Below are 21829 nucleotides of genomic sequence, written 5' to 3'. Positions count from 1 at the left end.
GTCGTCCGTTCTCTCACCCAACATTGATTGTCACACTTGGCCTTGGTCTTAATCAGCCATCGTCTTGTTTGTTACTACTCGACGCCTATGCTTCTGCCATCAGGCTTACTGGCTTCCTGTCTCCCCACACCCTCCTGTTAAGTGGATCTCCGTCGTCAGATTGCTACCTTGCTCGTGCCTTTCAAGGTCATTGACATATGATTGGAACACAGTCAACAGGTTACGACTGCCTCCTCGGGCTGTGATAATACATGGGACTTGTATGCGGGGACTGGTATGAGATCTTGAAATTCTTTTATGGTTGATTTGCTTAATTGTTCAAATAACTTTTTTAAATTTGTTAATAAACTAATTTTCACTTAAAATTTCTCTCGATTTATTTGTCTCTCTCTCATTGTGTACCAATTGCATTGAATTCTCCAGATCAGAACCTGGGGTCATTATGCAGTACATTGCAATGCTCAGAGACATTTTCATATATATATATATAAGTAGGTTATCGGACAAAATCATGCTCCATTGAATGTTCAATGAAGATGATCCTGATCTGGATAAGGTTCTCAAAGTCGCTTTGGCAAATGAGCAAACACAGTCAAGTATTCAAGACATTCTTCATTCAAAGAACACTGCTTTCAAGTCCATAAATGAACTAAAGCCATCTACAACCCAAGAGGTAAACAAGAAAGCTAAGGCCAAGTTACCAAAGGCTAAGCTCCTTCTATAATGAAAATACAGTGCTATTGTTGTGGAGATGAAAAACACAAGACTCCTTCTGGCAGGAAAGAAAAAAATCTTTATTATAAATTGTGTGAGGGGAACAAAGGTCATGTTCAATAAGTGTGCCGGGGTAAATCTAAACTGTATAAGTTAGAGGATGTCTATGAGACTTTTCCTTTGAATCACATAAAAAGTCAAATCATTCACTGCTTACTACAGTATGAATTGAAGGTCATCCAGTTATGATGAAAATTGACACTGGTAGGACAAAGGTTCTATTGAGCTATCCCACATTTCAACAAAATTTTGGAAAAGCCTCTCAGCAAGACAAATGTTAAATTTCACACATACAGTCAGAATATTATTGTTCCTATGGGGTTGTCAAAGACACTGTTGCATATAAAAATCAGCTAATGGAACAGCCTATTTATATTGTGGAACAAGACTTTGCTTCAATACTTGGACGTGAATGGATATGTTCTCTGTTGCTGAAGTATGAAAACATCCACCAAGTGAAAACACAAAATTTTAAGCTACAAAGGAAGCTGTTTTGGATCTGGTTAACAAGTACAAAGATATTTTTGCTGCAACTTCCAGAGAAGCATCTAATTACACTGCTAAATTGGTTCTCAAAGAGCATTCACAGCCAATCTTCCAGAAGGTTTGATCTGTTCCTTATGCATTACAACCCATGATGGAAAAGGAGTTACAGCACCTTGAAATGGAAAGTATTTTGCAAAGAGTAAAAACTTTAGACTTCGCTAAACCAGTAATTCCAGTTAAGAAACTGGATGGTTCTCTTAGACTTTGTGCTGACTGTTCTCATAAGTCAACCAACCCTCAATTACAAGTGCCACAGTATCCTGTACCAAGAATGGAGAATCTGTTTGCCAAAGTTGTCCAAAGGAAAAATCTTTGCAAAAATGGACATTCGTACTGCATATCACAGCATACCTGTTGATGATTGATTCAATTTTGCTAAGTATCTCCATTGAAGAACTATGCATTTTTTCGATGAAATTCTGTTAGCTGCTGAATATGTGTGTGAGAGCATGAGTTACTCTGCAAGTTGAGAACTGTCTTCCAACGCTTACGTGAGAATGTATTACATATCAATACCAAGAAGTGTGAATTTTTACCAAAGAAGTCAACTATTTAGGATTTAAATTTTGTTAGATGGTGTGAAGAAATCCAGTGCCAAAGTGGAAGCTATTTTGAAAATTCAAAGACCTTCTCATGTGGAAAAACTGAAATTTTTTCTCAGAATGGCTAAAATTCTATGCAAAATATATTTTCTCAACTATCTGCAATTGCTGCACCTTTACATGATCTCATAAAAAAGGATATCAAATTCAAATGGTCAAAAAGAATGAGAAGAAATCTTCAAAAAAGATCAAAGAAGTTGGGTCAGACAAAATTATTGTTCACTGTGACCCACAAAAGCCAATTGTGTTAGCTGTTAATGCTGGGCCTCAAGGACTGGATGCCGTCATCTCACATATGCTCCCTGATGAATCACAGTGCCCAATATCTTTTGGGTGTCGTACCTTGATTAAGATCTACAACAAAGCAATTACAAACGTTCATTTGAATTCAAGAAGAGCAAAAATAAAATTTGAAAAAGGATTCAGAGAAGGTGTTACACAATTTCAGCAAAATCATTCATTGTTTAGAAGAAATATTTAGAGAACAGTGTTAGGATAAGAAAGGAATTAAAATAAATAGAGACTTATTCAAATATCTATGGTTTTGCTGATGGCATTGTCATTATCAGCAGTAATTTGAATGAATTTGAAAAATTATACAAGAACTAACAAAAGAAGTACAAAAAATTTAGGTGTGAAAATGTATCTGCAGAAGAGACACATTCAAAACTTTTGCCTTGAAAATTAAGATTGTGTTCAAAAACAGAGATATGGAAGAAGCATAAAGAGATTTTTTTTGTTCCAGATCAAACAATAACAGTATGCTTTAAAAAATTTAAAAATCAAATTAAACTATTTAATGAAATTAAAAAAATTAAGTATGAAAACTTGATTTTCTATAAAACTAATGAATGTAAAATATTTAGAAATTTTATAGAGAAAAAGCAAAAGATTGAGCATATATATATATAAATGACATAAAAAATCACGATAGATTACTCTGAGCTTGTTGAAGTGTTAAAATCAGGCTTTTCAAAGATTTTGGACACAAACATAATTTTATCCAAATGGCTGCATGTGATTGGACAATCAAGACTATGTATTAATGAATTACAAGAGCAGGCAAAACAAATCATTTGGATAAGAAGTCAAGCAAATCTAAATGATTGCACAAAGAGAATAACAAATTTGAAATAAAAATGACTTGACATATATTAATCATGACAGAAAGCAGAACAATAGATAGACTACTAAATATTGTTATCTGCAGAAGGTTAAATGTCCAAGGAGATGACTCCTAAATGACATGGAGCAACAAGATCAGAAAGTTGGCTAGAAAAAACTGGATCAGACAGGGAAAAAAAGAAAAATTAGAAGAGACCTAAATGTAAAAGATTGCAAATAGTTTTGATGAAAATATATATATTATATGTATAAATAAATTGCTGATGAAATATATTAACCTACTCTGTATGACCTTGAAACACACTGACAGAATGTATAGCTTCTCTGAAATCCCACAAGCGAAATGTAGTATCCTTTGAGGAGGTAACTACGAGACGTTGAGAAGGATGAGCGCATGTATTGGTCAATTCTTGGTCATGTCCTGTAAAAACGGTAAACAAATGAGCTATTTTCATGCATTCACCATATCTTACATACACTATATAGCCACAAAAGTCTGTGTCCACTTTGGAGTTCAGATATTTTCTCGAATTTCTAGAAAAGTACTGAATGAATAGCTCTGAAATTTTGGTCATATATACCTTATGTTGGTGCTTACCATTTCCAGTGAAAATTTATTCATGATTGCATTTATGGGAGCCGACAAAAAAACAAATAAGAAAAAATTTGTTTCAATCAACCCTGTATCAGAAAAAGCTGCAAATGACTTGTAACCTTAAAAAAATATTTTACTGACTTTGTGCAATACTTCTGTGCATTTTTATAAAAACAGCACATATATTCATGAAAAATAAATGTTTTCTATAAAAATTCCAATTTTCATCACGTTTTTTGCTTTATAACATGCAAAGTTTATGAAAGTCACAGAAAAAATGACACTATACCGTTTATTTGTAATAATTTTCCACTTGTCATTTACTACTACAATTACTGGATATTTCGAACCGGGCAAGCAACTCCCATAAGGGACGTTGCACATGGCACTCATTGTTATATAGCAGAGGTGCACAAAGCTTTCAAGTTCGCTGGCCAGATAGGCGGCGATATGATTTTCCACTCGTTAGCAAGAAACTGGTGTAGCTATCGCGTTGTGTGTATTGATAACTTTCTTCGAGAACCCCTTGGCAGGCCACATTTGGCTTGTGGCCGGAGGATGAGCACTCCCAGTTATATTATGTCAATCATTACGAATCGGAATATGATACAAATACAGGACTGAAAAGTAAAATTTAGGTGCAACTACATACAGTACCTCTTTTTGCTTCTGTTTGTTTATGATTTATTAGTAATGCCATGGGTGGGGGGGGGGGGGCTTAAAAAGGTTACACTGAAATGGGAGAGGGAGACAAAAACATAAATATGGCCCTGAGGGCAGAATACATATGAAATATAATTACCAACTAGCTGAGTGATCAATTCACCAGTCTGAACATCATAAGCATTAGCTGTTCTGTCCCAAGATGCAGTAATCACTTGCTCACCACCAGCTAACCAATCAGCAGCAATAACAACACCAAGATGTCCTTGTAGCTCAATTGTGGGACCTTTAAGCACACGAGCATTGGTGGCTCCATCAGCTTCTGAGAGAAAACATTCATTTAAAGAGTATGCAAAATAAACAAATTAAATATTTTTATTGTTCATGTATGTAAAATTTATTACATAACTGTTGCAATAAATTTTTCTGGGCATATTGTTGGGCATTTATTTTGTGTTTGCTTTAATTTGTTTCGTTTATTTGTATTAAATTGAGAAGCATTTAGCAAAAAAATGCTTCAATGCATTTATGAAAATATGAATAAATAAAATAGAGAAAATAGTATTTTTCGGAAGCTGGAAAGTCTTTAATTCTTGATTAAAGTCTTTAGTCTTGAATTGAGCAGAATTTCAATTAAATTTTTCTCTTTCATAGTTACACTATTTTTTAGTAAAAATATAATTGGTACAGTAGCTGCTCATACAAGCAGCTTTCATATGGAGAAGTTGGGTTTGTGGTCAAAGCACTACCTGTTGTGCCCTTTACATTTTGACTATTTCTGAAAGTGCAAGTTGACCTAATATCAATATTTTAGTACCACTATTTCTTACTTTCTAATTACTTTATCTGTTATTTTAATATAATCATATCTTTTTAGGTAAAGTAGGAATTAAGAGATTTACACTTTCCCCACATTTTGACTGTGCTGAGGCAAGTAGAAACCAATGCATTTACACTAACCCCCATACCTCGTATTTTTGTAAATTTCACATTTCTCTTCTCACTTGCCTCATATAATGTCAAATAATATTGGAGGGGTGATATTTCTACATTAAGAGTTTTCTACATTCCAAAGTTATTACCAAATTTTAACGTGTATTAAGGAACAACTCCTCCCCCCCACAGCCCTAATTTTAAAGGCTTAAAAATTTGGAAAAAAGTTGAAAAGATATATCTATAATACTATCCACATATCAGAAACCCCCTCCTAATGTGTTTCCCCGAAAATAAGGAACGGTCTTATATTAATTTTGCTTCAAAAAATGCATTGAGACTTATTTTCGTGGTAGGGCTGCTTATATTAAGAGGATCCTAAAAAATCATGATAAGACTTATTTTTTAGTATGATAACTCTATATTTTTGAAAATTTTTTTGAATGATGGTTACACAAAAGTAGGCAAAAGATTGCGACTTCATAAAACATTTCGTTTGGGTATCGTTGTTTAAAGTAAACAGAAATTTCAGTTTAGATTTTCAGGACTAGACGAGGCGATGTGCCAATGCCCTCCAGAAATACTTGCCGCTTTATTCGGCCCTCAGCGTTGAACTGTACCGGTTGTTTACTTATAGCCAGGATTACATTATAAAAGTTTGATAAAAGATCTTTAATAAAACTTTTATTGTGTAATCCTGGCCTATGACAACGGCATTCATTGGGTAGCCGAATATGCCATAGGCCGAGATTACACTATAAAAGTTTTAGAAACTTTATTTTATAAAACTTGAAACTACCAATAAGCCTATTTAATTAAATGCAACCTATATAGTTTCGGTTAAATTTGTTCGAATATAACCAATAAGCTTATTGATTGCATTTTTCAAGTTTTATAAAAGAACTTTTCTAAAACTTTTATAGTGTAATGCCGGCCATATGTTGTTTTTTTTATTTATCATTAGAAACGCAGTGAGTAGAAATTCCTTTTGTTTTCATTAAATTTGTCTCAAATTTATCTGTTTGCATGAGCATTCACCTCTTGCCCAAGATGCATGCTTGGGTGTTTACGAAAATTTAATTTTTTGTTCATATTATAACTTACTAGCTAAAATACCTGGCTCTGCCCAGGGTTTTCTTTAATTACTGGGAGGATTGAAAAAGTGACAAACCATTATAAAGGAATAAATTATTATACATAATACTGACAGCATCAGAGAAGTGACAAACCATTGTAAAGTCATATACATGTCCGAAACACATTGCTAGGGAAACTATGGTAACCAAAGTAAACATTCCGAAAGTGATTGTTGAGGCTCAGGAACCATTGTTGCCTGACATTTTTTTGCCCCTTTCAGGCATTTGCCCAGCTATGCTCTGACAAACTTTTAACGTAGCCTATCATTCATGTTGGGTCCCGTTTGGTATATATGCAAAATCTGATGATGATCTATCTAAAATTGTAGATTTATATATAGAACACAGACACACAGAAAATCAATTTCATATATATAGATTTCAAGTATAAATTTCAATGATATCATTCATTTATATTTTTATCTGATAATAAATAATAATAAATCCATTAACATTTTATATAGATCAATACATCCATCGTGTGTTCCAATGACATTCTAAATGTGTACGATTGAAGATTTTAGCTAGGGCTTATTTTCAGGGTAGGTATTAGGAGCATCCTGAAAAATCATGCTAGGGTTTATTTTCGGGGAAACACGGTATGAATTTTTCTGACCCAATTTTTGGCAAAAAGTGTCCTTATACATGTTAAAATATGGTAATTAACATTGTAAAGCCATATACATGTCTGAAACGCATTGCTAGGGAAACCATGGTAACCAAAGTAAACATTCCAAAAGTGATTGTTGAGGTTCGGGAACCATTGTTGCCCAGCTCTGACAAACTTTTAAAATAGCCTATCATTCATGTCGGGTCCCGTTTGGTATATATGCAAAATTTGATGACGATCGATCTAAAATTGTAGATTTGTATATAGAACACACACACAGAAAATCAATTATATATATAGATTTAAATTATAAATTTCAATGATATCATTCATTTATATTTTTATCTGATAATAAATAATGAATCCATCATCATTTTATATAGTTTCCATACATACATTGCATGTTCCAATGACATTCTAAATGTGTCTGATTCACGATTTTAGCTAGAGCTTATATTAGGAGCATCCTGAAAAATCATGCTAGTGCTTATTTTCAGGGAAGCATGGTATATGTTTTTCGGACCAAATTTTTGGCAAAAACAAAGTGTCCTTATATATGCCAAAATACTGTAATTAACATTTTGTGAGTTTTCTGTATACTTAAGTTGTAAATTAGCTTTTTATACCAAAATAATAAAATGTTTGGGCTTTTTATGGTTTAAATGATTTTTTCCCCTCTGTTTGAAGTTCTTTCATTTATGAATGGTTTAAAAAAATAATCAGCATGTTTCACTTGCCTTCTTGAGCAAGGTGGAACCAATGCTCCCCACTAAAAAATTAATCTTAAAAAAGAGACATGAAAGAAAATGTGATTAAAACACTAGAACTTTCGTCGACTTCTTCAACCTAGGTGCTAGGTTGAGCTTGAACTAATGAAAAAAGCAGTTCCATTTGCCTCAGTTTACATTAACCCTTTCCGGCGCGGTTTCCCATAGCAAAACCACCTTTTCAAAATTCCATTAAAAAAACTAATTTCCGCACAGTAATCATTTAAATCCTATTATATAGCTTAAGATTTAGATTTTCTGTCAGAGATGGCAGCATCATACTGGCTCTGTTTTGCAAGTGGTAAAAAAATCTGCCATTTTCTCTATTTTTATGGTACTTGTTTTAAAATTTATTTCCTAATAAAAAAAATTTTTTTTTCAAAAATTGATGATGGTTTTTTATAGATTTTGCCCTATTTGTTGAAATCACGCCATTCAATTAACTTAAGAATAGTTTAAAATCAAATTATTGAAGTTTTAAAAAAGTGGTTCTATACTGAGGACACCGCACACCTAGAGCAATGAGATACACCAAGTGACGTCAGTGTGAAATCACCTCTCGGAGACGAAGCGACCTTGTTTTTCTTCATTTTCTCCCCTCTTTCTTGTTTACTAGAAAATGGGTGACAGCAGCCATGGTGTTGAAACATCTCAGATGTGTATTTGTGGAGGAGTTTCGGGGGTTAGAATGGAAGACACAACATATGTTATTTTTTGTCCAGCACATAACCATTCTTTCATTCTAGTGGTTTTAGAGCAGCTTTTTCTTTTGACGACTACTTTCTATGCTCTCTCTCTCTATTCCTTTAATTTTTATTTTCTGGAATTTATTTTGCCTTGAGTCCCCCCCCCCCCAATTATTGTGCATTTATTACTTTTATTGGTGGTGAAATGCCTATAAAATTCCTTAGCATAGAGGAAGCAATATTATACTAATTTCAGAGCTTCTCTCTGATCCGGAGTCTAATGCATCTGATGCTACCCCAGATAAAGAAAATAAAACAAAGCTTATTGCATGGATTATGACGAAAATGATGCTGATGTATACACTGCCCAATGCCTGGATCTTCTCGACGATTTCATATGGTTTCATATGGTTTGGGAGAAAAACAAAAACCCAAATTTCAAGGAAAAAGTGGGATCATCTCAGGAAATTCTACCAATGCCGGATACATCGCCAAACTTGATGTTCTCATTCTTTTTTTCAGTGCCACTGATGGGAAATTTAGCATTTCGAACAAATTTATATGCCACTCAAGAAGGAAAATCTACACTGCCATCTCATTGAAAGAGATGTACCAGCTATCAATATGCTTATGTTGGTCATTTTGGCCTACAAAATCGGTGGAAAGGGAATTTTTTTTAAAGAAAATGTTGCTTTTCCTGCATTACATCCTAGGGAAGCTTTCAGTGTTCTAGGTGTGCGGTGTCCCCGCTATGCGACCACCTGTTGTTTGCTGGATTTTGATGAAAATAAAAGAATAGTTGCAAAATACATTTATATGAGTCCTATGTATCAAGTATATGAAGTGAGTTCGGCCAAAAAAAATTTTTTTTATGTAGTGCCCCTCAAAGGGTTAAATAAAAATTTCAGTACCATAACAACTCTTGAAAGAGATCTTTCAACAGATGGAAGAGTATTGTTTAAATTAAGATAGAAATGATGTGTATCCTTGAAAAAGCAGGAGTTGGTATTAAAAGCTTAATTACTTGTGAATCTACGTATAGTTACATGTTATCCTGATTATTTCAAGCAGAAAAAATACAAAGTAAAACCCAGGAGTTACGCGATAGGTAGGACCAATGATAACTGCATAAATCGGACACAATTTTGCATACGAAGACATAAACACTAGTGCCATTCGGAATTGGCAATAAATTGTAGGTCCCGCTCCTGAAATCTGTGCAAACGTATGTCGTGTGTAGTATGCTTCAATCGTTATTCATAAGACCTTGGTTTCTGAGACAAGAAAAAAAGATTAAGAGTTGCACACAGACTCAGTGAGTTATCATTCATGAGCATTAATGAATTTTTTAAAGCTGGCAATAAAGTAGGACTTCAGATACGAAATCACAATCGGTCTGCAAAAATGGGAGATGCCACATCAAGCCTTGGAATAACATTTCTGAAAATCACTGCAGTTTCACTTCAAGTTTTCATTTTTAACCACTTCCCCAGCTTACACTGTAGACTTTCAAAGATCAGTGTAGTTCAGTACACATACAGATCAACAAAAAAATTCTTACTTGATTATAACTTAATAATCATTACAAATTCATCAATTATCCTGTGATTATGCTTGAATTTGAAAAATGTGTATTTTCCAAAAAAAAAAAAAATTTGTGTAAGTCATGGTTAATCAAATCTGTCCCAGACTCAAAGTTGGGCTGGAAGAGATCTCAGCAACAGGATAAGTCCGGTGGTAGTCCTGACATTATTTTATCTACACACACCCACACCTGCAAAACTTCAGCAGGTATCTCTTAATAGGATTCAAAGCTTAATTATCTGTGAATCTATATATGGTTACATGTGATCCCTGATTATTTTATACAGAAAAAGACACACAATAATAGCCAGGACTTACGCGATAGGTAGAACCAAAGATAACTGCATAAGTCTCAGGGTACAATTTAAACTTTTATTTTCTGCAGTGTTAAACAAAAATAGAATGCTCAGTTTCATTTCCAACTTCATTCTTCTGCTTTTTGGAGGCTTACTTCGTTCAGGACTGGAGTATGCTGTAATGTTTTCAAGACCATACCTACAGAGGGACATAGACTTGGATGAAGGGCTGCAGAAAACTATGTGAGTCCTTGTTGGCACATAGGGATTGAGTTATGAAGAGAGACTTCATTTTTTGAGTATGTTTACGATGGAAGAGCGCAGATGTCAGGATCTACGACAGTTCAACGTGAGACAATTCAGCGCAGATGATTCAGCTTAAGGGGAAAAAAACTTTATAATATAATTTATAATTATAAGACTGAACAGATTTTCTGATGGACTTTTAAATCTACACCAAAATTATTTCAACAGCTGTATACCATTCATGCAGTGAAATACGAGCAAATTTTTCCACTTGTGTATGTCCCCATGGAAAATAGATTCCTACATTAAAGTGTACCAAGCTTTGAAAAAGCTGGAATCAGGAGTCAAGCCCCTCAGCATTTTGAAAGTATGCCAGTCCTAAGCCTGGAAAAATTGGGATGGGAATTTTTGTTTAGAAAACTCAATCATTGCACTGAATCGTCACTTTGCTAAATTGTCTCCTGCTGAATTGTCGCTGCACTGAATTGTCTCACACTGAACCTGGGGTGTCAGGGGATATGATCAAAGTCTTCAAAATTTTCGTCCTGGACTAGAGTATGTCATTAGGGTTTAGAGACCTTACCTATAGAGGGATATAAACTTGGTGGAGTTGGTGCAGAGAAGAGCTACATGTGCTCTGGTTAGTACAAAAGGCTTGAGCTATTAAGAAAGACATGTTTACATTGGGGGAACACAGGTGACGAGGGGATGTAATTGAAGTACAAAGGTTTTTAATAGCTGGCTGATGCGAAGATATATTTTTAGAAAAGAGAGAAAATTCAACTGCCTTTGCGGGGAATCGAACCCATGTCCTTTTACTTTTCGGGTGAACGCCCTAGACCACTAGAATACAAAAGCAACGAATATCTTGATCTTTCCTTGGAGCTCGTGTGCACTGAACAGGACCGTACATGGACGGTCGAACCCAATTCAGGGTTCGATTCCTCACAAAGGCAGTTGAATTTTCTCTCCTTCCTAAAAATATATCTTCACATCAGGCAGCTGTTAAAATTCTTCATATAAATAACAGAGAGTGACATCATCCTCAGATATAATTGAAGTGTTAAAAAATTTTTAATGGGGCGGATAGGATGGGCAATGAGTTATTAATACACCGTCAATCAATTGTTTTGTGTGTGTCAACAAGACACCAGTATCGTTTAGTAAGAGCAGGGGTGGAAAATGAAAATTTGATTTTTGTAGCAGGAAAAAATTATTTTGATAGCAGCAAAAATGTTGTTTTTGTAGCAGCATTTATTAGTTTTGTAGCACTTTAAAATTTTGGCAGTAAATAAAATACACAATTTTTATATACATACACATGGTAGCGTACACAAAATTACTTTTTACTTCAAAAAACAGTGTTATCTCAGCTTAGAAGAAAGGGTTGTTCCCCCACCCTGAAGGTACAAAATACATAGAGATTTCCTCTAGAAGAAATATATATATTTTTTTAATTTTTAATAACAAAATTTTTTTGAGAGACTTCTTGATATTGATATTTTTACATTCTCTACAACATCAACAAATGAGAGGCCTTTCAGATTTCAAAAATAATTTGAAAATGAGTGTTTTTAGATTTAGCTTGTACGCATGGTAATCATTAATTTAAAAAAATCACTAAAGAAGACTCTTGAAACACTCTTTAGAAAGTAATTATTTTTCTTGTATTTTCCGCTGATACAAGTAAGTAGTGCTTTTGTTCTATTCAGTTTTAAGCATTTTTGAACGTTTGATCTTGCTTCTTTTACAAGAATTTACCCACTTCATATTTAAAATGATAAGTGTTTCTTTTTCAGTTTACTCTTGATCATCATCTGAATTTGATTTAACATACTGTATATAAATAGTTGATAAGGTTTTCGCGGCCATCATTTGATAAAAATTGTTTTTTCGGGTTCGAAGACCGTCGTCCGTTTGAGTTTGTTCTCAACGTTTCCCCAACACTAGTGGTTGGCATCATCAGGAGAATTGATAAACTGGATCAAAGTCAAGTTTTCCGGAGTCTCAGGTTGTATTTATGCACATAAGTGGCTTGAACTACACTATTGTTTTGTGATTGGTCAGTTGATTCTATGGCTGGCAGCGTATTGTAAACAGTTGTTATGCTGGTAGAACCTGATTGGCCGAGAGATGTGGAGTTATCTGATTGGCTGTTGTCATCATTCTGTTGCTGGACCTTGAAGGGGAAGGTTCTTGTTCTTCTGAGAGCTGGTGTCCAGGTATATATTGGAACCACAAAAAGATCTGTGGCCACGAGAATAAAAGAGCACGAACGATGCTGCAGAATGGGCCAAACAGAAAAGTCGGCGGTGGCAGAGCATGCGCTTTACGACAACCACAGTGTACAGTTCAGCAAAACACAGGTAATAGCTAATGTTGACCACTTCTTCCCACGAATCTACAGAGAGGCTATTGAAATATACAAGCACAAAAACAGCTATAATAGAAGAGAAGAAACTTTGAAATTGAGCAGATCCTGGACACCAGCTCTCAGAAGAACAAGAACCTTCCCCTTCAAGGTCCAGCAACAGAATGATGACAACAGCCAATCAGATAACTCCACATCTCTCGGCCAATCAGGTTCTACCAGCATAACAACTGTTTACAATACGCTGCCAGCCATAGAATCAACTGACCAATCACAAAACAATAGTGTAGTTCAAGCCACTTATGTGCATAAATACAACCTGAGACTCCGGAAAACTTGACTTTGATCCAGTTTATCAATTCTCCTGATGATGCCAACCACTAGTGTTGGGGAAACGTTGAGAACAAACTCAAACGGACGACGGTCTTCGAACCCGAAAAAACAATTTTTATCATACTGTATATACTCATGTATAAGCCGAGTTTTTTGTGGAAAAATTCACTCCTCAAGTGGTGGGGGGGGGGGTCGGCTTATACTCTGGTCAGTTTTTGATGAGAAAATTTCAACTCCCACAATCAGTAGTCATTTTTGTAGCAGTGTTCGAGAAACCGGCATTATTGTTATGGGATATGTTGAAAACCCTGAAAATGTCAAAGACGAGGCAAAGAAATAGAAAACATCATTGGCTTTGATACCAGGTGTGCTAATGTCGATTGTAAAACCTTATGTGAACATAATATTTTAACTTAAACTATAGTAATTTAAATTACAGAAATATAAACTATAAAATAATGATTAAACAATTAGAAATTCAAAAGAATGATTCTATTTTCACAAAAATTTCAATCCAAGTACACTCCCTATTTTTAACTAATTTGTGATTGCACCACATATTTTATTTTCCATCATCTTTAACAGATTTTCAGTCTGTCATTTTACTGCCAAGTTTTCAATTATTAATTTCTTACTATTCATTCTCTTGATATGCCATTTCCTTTAACGCTATTCACCATCTTGTTTAGAGTTCAAATGGGAAATGGTTTCCAGATGAGCATTAATTAAAAAAATTACTTTGTCTAGATAGACCAGTGATTCCCAACATGGACGATGGAATGTTCCGGGGGGGGTGGTAAGAGCTACGGGTATAACATAGGATTCTATGGGTTAGACACTGCGTTGCGGGCAATGGGAGAAAAAAAATTCCGAGACAAAAAGGTTGGAAAACCATGGTTGTGGTTGGTAAGTGTTGCGCTTGTTATGTGTTTAAGTGTTGCCATCTATCTCCTAAATCAAAAATTAGAATGAAAATGAAAACTTTTTCTGCAAATTTCAAACTATGACTGTATTGGATAGAATAATTTGCACAGAAACCTTGTATAATTTCTTATTCATTTCATCTAGTTGGAACACAACTCAGATAGTATACAATAAATATAAATAAGTGTTTATGAAGTAAGTGAATATAAAGCTCAGGATAAGAGCTTTAACGACTAAACTGCTTATATCATCTCTCACCATATTACTCATGGCATATACATATCTGCGAGTTCCCTCCAGATAGTTTTACTCATGCGGCTCATATGCCAGAGAGGCACCAAAATGATGTCTTGCCGGTGAGAATTTTGCCTCTCAAGCTTTCCCTGCATCTTCACATGATTGCACAGGGGCTATAACAGTTTTTAATAAAGGGACCCGTGAAAAATTGTGACCTAGGTGTCCACAGAAAATAATGACCTAGGCAAACCACATTCCCAGATGTGGAAGTCCCTAGCTGTCGGTATAACTGCTCTATCTCAAAGCACTGTAGCATGCGTGGGATGACAATTTATTTCATAGGTTTGTTAGATCATTTCATATTTTATGATACAGACCAATGTTTCTCATAGTATTCAGATCTTGGAAGGGGCGATCACCATCCTCTGGAATTTGTGTCCGGAAAACTTGTGTTTTTGGAATCTGCTATAAACTGTATATCCCAATGAAATTAGCCTTGGTATGCAGAATATAATAATGATATGACAAAAATGGTCACTGTAGCTGCGAGGGATGCTAGCTTGTTACCGTATTATTTTCATTATCAGTGTCTACCACGTACCCAAAGAAAAGTTTGTGAATTTTTGTTGACCTCTGCTTGTTTGCCTAAATAAGCTTTGCTGGAATCTTACATCAAATATCTTTAAAACAAACCATGACCATGGTCTAGACTAAGTAATTTTAATTAATGCAAAGATGGAAACCATTTTCCATTGAACACTAAACATGTTGGTGAATGACGTAAACTGAAGAGTCAAAAAAACTGGTACAGACATGCGTATGCAAATAAAGAGATATGGAACCAATCAGAGTACGGCGCTGTGGTCGGCAATGCCTACATAACACAACAAGTGTCTGGCATAGTTGTTAGATCAGTTACTGCTGCTACAATGGCAGGTTATCGAGATTTAAGTGAGTTTGAACGTGGTGTTATAGTCGGCGCACGAGAGATGGGACATAGCATTTCCGAGGTAGCGATGAAATTTGGATTTTCACATACGACCATTTCACGAGTGTACCGTGAATATCGGGAATCCGGTAAAAAATTAAATCTACGACATCACTGCGGCCGGAAAAAGATCATGCAAGAACGGGACCAACGACGACTGACGAGAATCATTAAACGTCACAGACGTGCAACCCTTCCGCAAATTGCTGCAGATTTCAATGCTGGGCCATCAACAAGTGTCAGCGTGCGAACCATTCAACGAAACATCATCGATATGGGCTTTCGGAGCCGAAGGCCCACTCGTGTACCCTTGATGACTGCACGACACAAAGCTTTATGCCTCACCTGGGCCCAACAACACCGACATTGGACTGTTGAGGACTGGAAACACATTGCCTGGTCTGATGAGTCTCGGTTCCAATTGCTTCGAGCTGATGGACGTGTACGGGTATGGAGACAACCTCATGAATGAATGTTGTGAAGTCACACAACTTTCCTGACAACGACCTGTGGACCTTCGCCAAGAGGCTGTTTTGGCATAAAGAAAAACCTGTTTCGAAGAACGGGCAGGAAGAAAAAGAGAAAATACAAGTTTTTCCTCCTTCTGGTTCCAACGGCTATCGAGCGAGGTGGTCTTTACCTCGACTCTGGTAATTGGGACGATGTACAATGAGTGATAAGGGAACCATGCGTTACAATCCAAAAATGTAAAACCAGGTTTAAAGCTACCGTAAAGGCAGGAAATAAAGTAATGAAATGGGTGAACATCCTATTCTAATGGACTGAATTACGTTGAGTGGTACGACGAACCCATAGGCGTCACGATGGAAAGAGATGATTACACCCAGGTGGTCCATCCACTGGTCCCGAGCAGATGATGTCCCAACGGTTCGACCATGATCTACCCGAACCTCGTCATCTATGGGTCCTTCCTCAAGAAGTATGACGTACTTGGAGTCTTCCGTGCCCCAGGACTTTTCTTAGTAACACCACTCCAGATCTTCACTTCTCTGGCCTCACCGATGTAACCGACTAATATTCACAACCAGATCTGGTATGTGAAATGTTAATTTAAATTTCTAAGAGCTCTTAATTTTGATTAATTTTTAGTCTTACCATGCATAACAAATAGTTTTTAATTATGTGATCTGAAATAGCTGATATTTCTGCATATGTACCAATTATGAATACCTGGAATATTTGAAACATTAAAACATCTTAAGCTCTGAATCTTCTAATGTTAATTATTGTTTTAATGTTTTCTTTTGAATTGCCTTCCCCTCCGATCATAGCCAATCGCATATCTTCCCCCTCCGTTCATGACAATTCATGACATAAATGGATCCTACATGTCAACAGAGGACTGTTCAAGCTGGTGGAGGCTCTGTGATGGTATGGGGCGTGTGCAGTTGGCATGATATGGGACCCCTGATACGTCTAGATACGACTCTGACAGGTGACAGGTACGTAAGCATCCTGTCTGATCACCTTCACCCATTCACGTCCATTGTGCATTCCGACGAACTTGGATAATATCAGCAGGACAATGTGACACTCCACACGTCCAGAATTGCTACAAAGTGGCTCCAGGAACACTCTTCTGACTTTAGACACTTCCACCTAAATTCCCAGACATGAACATTATTGAACATATCTGGGATGCCTTGCAACGTGCTGTTCAGAAGAGATCTCCACCCCTCTTACTCCTATGGATTTATGGACAGCCCTGCAGGATTCATGGTGTCAATTACCTCCAGCACTACTTCAGACATTAGTCGAGTCCATGCCACGTCGTGTTGCGGCACTTCTGCGGGCTCGCGGGGGCCCTACACAATATTAGGCAGGTTTACCAGTTTTTTTGGCTCTTCAGTGTAAAAGGAAATGGCATATCAAGAGAATGAATAGTAGGAAATGAATAATTGAAAACTTGGCAGTAAAACGACAGACTGAAAATCTGTTAAATATGATGAAAAATAAAATACATGGAGCAATCACAAATCTGTGAAAAATAGGGAGTGAAAATAAATGTACTCGGATTGGATTTTTTGCGAAAATAAATTAAAGGAGTTTTTTTGGAAAAAATATCTGGAAACAGCGATTTAAGGGTTTTTTTTGTTTTCTGTGGATGAGCGACAATGTGCATAGTTTGACCTCATTTTATATGTTGTCTAAAGCCTAGGCGCTAAATCCTGGGGAGGGGCCTCAAGCTCATTCCATTTGTGGAGGGGAGGACAAATGATATCATCGAAAAGTCAGCTTCTATTGTGATGCAACTTCAAAGTTTCTTAAGGGAAAATTTTGTTTTTGGTGCAAGATGGCGCAGAATTGAAGAATTTTGGCATTTTTATAGCGAGGAATGAGGAAAAATTGTCAAAACTGTAGCAAAATGTAGCAGACATCGGAAATTGTAGCAGATTTTCTATCCCTGTACGGGACAACTCCAGGTCATGATGTCACATGGAGTTGCTATCTAATAAGTCTGTCAATAAATGAAATAGCTTACCTCAGGGGATTATGAATTCTAACACAATTGATACCTCAAAAAGAAGTATGATAGACATAGTAGGATGAATCGATAGGTTATCCATACTTAGATAAGGCAATCATAACATTTTTATGGGTATAGTATTATATGTTGTGTCGTTACTTTTCTCTGTAACTTTTCTTTGGGTAAGGTTGATAACAAAAGAATGATTCTTTGTTTTCGGAGAATGAACTTCGATGTTTTGAGAGAAAGGTTAGCAGGAGTTTTCAAAGACTAGTTGAAATTAGTCTGGGTGGTAAATTAATGGAAAGAATTTAGTAAGAGGCTGTCTTGTATTTTAGCTGTCTCATACACGACATCATACCCTTTGTTCTTAAAAAGCAAGTTTGTACCTCTATGGTTCACGGATAGTGTGCATAATGTTTACCTTGAAAAGGAAACACGCATTCAGAGTATAAAAGTGGGCAAGGTGGCCTGTCACTGTTTACTGATAAAAGAAGGGATAAGGGATAGCAAAAAGGAACTTGAATCTAGGTTGGCAAGTAATATTGGCTCTGTTGGCTCCGACCCAAAATCATTTTTCAGGTACCTCAATAATAGATGTAAGGGGACAGTTGGTCCCCTCTTGATAGAAGGGTATAGGGTAAATAGCAGTGTAGGCATATGTAGTGCTTTCAATGACATTTTAGTACAGAAAACGGTATCCAATGTATAGGTGTTGCATGGAGTAATAAAAGGCTCAACGACATTCAAATGGAATAGGTGGAGGTTTTAAATTTTCCAAAAAATGTATGTGCAAACAAAGCATCAGGACCACATGATATCTATCCTAAGCTCCTCAGGGAATGCGCTAATGAAATGTTGGGTACAGTCACACAGATTTACCAGATTTACAGGAGTAGTGTTGCTGAGGGTATCGTCCCAAGGGAATGGAAACTTGCTAATGTGGTTCCAATATTTAAAAAGGGTAGTAGAGAAACTGTGGCCAATTATCATGCAGTGTGTTTGATGAACTCCCTCTCGAAAATTTTAGAAATTATTATCAAAAGGCAATTGGTGAAGTGGATAGACAAGAATAATGTAATGTTGAATAATCAGCATCGATTCAGGAAGGGGATGTCATGTGTAAGTGTAACTAACCTACTTCACAGCTATGATCATGTGGCTAAGGATTTGGGTAAGGGAAAAATTGTAGATGTTGCTTACCTTGATTTCCAGAAGGTATTCGATAGGATCCAACATAGAAAACTCTTGAATCGTTTTTTAAATCAAGATTGGGATTAGGGCAACTTGCTGAATTGGATAGAATCATGGTTAAGAGATAGGGCACAATGAGTTATTGTAAACGGGCAATTTTCTGATTGGACAGGCATCACAAGTGTCCTTGACCCATACACTTTTTTCACTTTTTATTGATAAACTCGATCAGGGGTATCAATGGGATTGTTAGCAAATTCGCAGACAATGGGAAGCTAATGGGGGTAGTCTGGAATCAAAGCAATAGGGAGTAGCTCCAGACCAACTTAAACAGGATTAGAGCATGGGTAAATGAATGGAGCATGACATTTAGCATTGACAAGTGCATGGTTGCTCATTTTGGTTCGAACAACCCATGTTTCTCTTACGAGTTGAATGGTGTCATTATGCCGGATGTAACTAGGGTCACTGATTTGGGAATTCTCATTGATGAGCGGCGTAGGTTTTCTGAACATTGTTCAGTGGTGGTCAAAATATTTAATAGAAAATGCACAGTTTCATCCTTGAAAAGGTTTCTTCGTCTTCTTCTAAAGTAATTCTTTTGCTTTTTCGGAGGCTTAGTTCATCATGGACTGGAGTATGCTATAAGATTTTGGAGACCATACCTATGGAAGGACATAGACTTGGTGGAACAGGTGCAGAGAAAAGCTACACATGTCCTTGTTGGCACACAGGGCTTGAGCTATGAAGAGAGGCTTCATTTTTTGAAGACATTTACATTGGAAGAATGCAGGTGTCGAGGGGGAGGGGGATATGATCGAAGTGTTCAAAATTTTCAATGGAATGGATAGGATGGACCAAAAATTATTAACAGGCCATCATTCTTGTTTTGACAAGGGGACACCAGTATTGATTGGTTAGGGACAATCCTAGGTTGTGGTGTCGCAGGGTATTTTTTTCTAATAGGGTTGTTAATAAATGGAATAGCTTACCCCGGAGGTAGTAAATTCTAACAAAATTAGCACGTTGAAAAAGAAATATGATAAACATGTTGGGGTAAATCGAGAAGCTATCCATACTTAAAATAAGACAACCATAAATATTTTTTTGGGCATTGTATAATATTTTATCATGTGTATATTTTTTAGTTTTTGTAATTGTATTTTTAATTGGGTTCTTTTCTTCCTTTCAAACCAAGCACAACTCAGGTCTATTGCCATCTATGGGAAACTTACTACCTAGCGAGTTGTGCGAAAGTGTGTGTACCTAATAGTCTAAGCATGTATCTAGTGTTGTGTCTGATTTTTTAGTGCGTGCAAAGTTGGGAAACATAGAAAACCAACTTCAGCTGACCCTCACTGTAGTGACGGTGTGGTTTTAATTGGGTTGCTGTATTTTAGAACTATGACATCCATATTTGTTATGGGTATCTTTTTCTCAGCCATCTTGTTGGGTATTTTGCCTGTTGTGGCCTAGTGTAGTTGTATATTTTATCATTTGAACTTTTCAAATGAAAACATTTTCAGGAATACTGTATATTGAAGTTTCATTCTAAAAACAAGATAAAATTAACTTTCTCAAATAAATTTAACATGCATATATATTCACTGAAACTGTAGTCACTGTTTTCTTTTTTTAAACTTAAATAATTTTAGAAATGATATTTTATAATCTAAAATTAACAATACATTTTCAAATAATTATATTTTCATGACGTTTCAAACATGCAACTAATAACAATTATTTTAATTTTGAATCGTAATTGATTTTTTACATAAATTTTTTTAATATAGTGAAACAGTTTTATTTAATGCAAACTCAACAGTATTTATTTATTATTTTTGTCAATGTAGTTTTCCATACATATTTTATACATAATTATAATTTCTGAAGGGAACAAACCGGTAATTATAATTTCTGAAGGGAACAAACCGGTAATTATAATTTCTGAAGGGGAACAAACCGGTAATTATAATTTCTGAAGGGGAACAAACCGGTAATTATAATTTCTGAAGGGGAACAAACTGGTAATTATAATTTCTGAAGGAACAAACTGGCATTTTTTGAATCATTGTTCTAAAATTTATTTGAGCTCTTTTTCTGTGACAGCTGCTCAAATAAACATTAAAAGATAACAAACACAATGACCTTCCTAAACAGACACAAAATTAAATCAGTGCAAATTACATTATACAAATCACAGACAAATATTTTATTTTTGAACAACATTATGTTGGTTTGAATGATCATTGCTTTAAAAAGATTCGAAATGGAGAATGGTAAGAGATACATTAATTTATTTTTTTCATTCTGCCCATGATTTTGATTAAAAATCAAAATATTTGACATGCCATGGAGAGATATAGGTTTAATTATTGAGGCAAAAACAGATTGCTATACCATCAATATGTTCTTCTTCAGAGCACTCAAACTCCTCTTCCGATGAATGACTCTTCTGTAAAATAAAAAGAAACATTGTTACAGAAAAAAAAACTAGTGTTGTTATATATATTTATCTATATATATACACTCATTGCCATAAAAATTTGCACACCAAGAAATAATTGTGGGATCGAAACGAAAGTTGGCCTGAAGGTACATGTCGGGCAGATATGCAAATGATTAGAAATGCAGCGTGATTGCGCATTGCGTAATGCCACTAGAGGGCGTTGAACTTCGTTCTCCTTGGAGTATAAAACAGGTAAGCAGAGCTTGCTGGAGTGTATTTAAT

At 35.7% G+C, this 21829-nt stretch overlaps 1 protein-coding gene across 3 annotated transcripts in view; it reads right to left on the bottom strand.

The window, feature by feature from the left end:
* Positions 1 to 21829, bottom strand: part of Wdr37 (WD repeat domain 37) — a 171004-nt gene that overhangs the window by 25413 nt on the left and 123762 nt on the right. For 2 of the 3 annotated variants that reach the window (XM_089253993.1, XM_089253995.1), the window contains exons 8-10: positions 21499 to 21553; positions 4445 to 4627; positions 3330 to 3468 (exon numbers count right to left, since the gene is read on the bottom strand). In XM_089253993.1, the coding sequence (XP_089110119.1) occupies positions 3330 to 3468; positions 4445 to 4627; positions 21499 to 21553 (377 nt within the window). The remainder of the gene's footprint in view (positions 1 to 3329; positions 3469 to 4444; positions 4628 to 21498; positions 21554 to 21829) is intronic. The other variant, XM_089253994.1, reaches the window with a different exon arrangement.

Source organism: Pholcus phalangioides, unplaced genomic scaffold, assembly GCF_987345545.1.
Source record: "Pholcus phalangioides strain wild (caught in Gottingen) unplaced genomic scaffold, Ppha-v1.0 ptg000039l_1, whole genome shotgun sequence".
Taxonomy (NCBI): domain Eukaryota; kingdom Metazoa; phylum Arthropoda; class Arachnida; order Araneae; family Pholcidae; genus Pholcus; species Pholcus phalangioides.
Note: the sequence above shows the minus strand (reverse complement) of the source record. Positions and strands in the feature narration are given on the sequence as shown.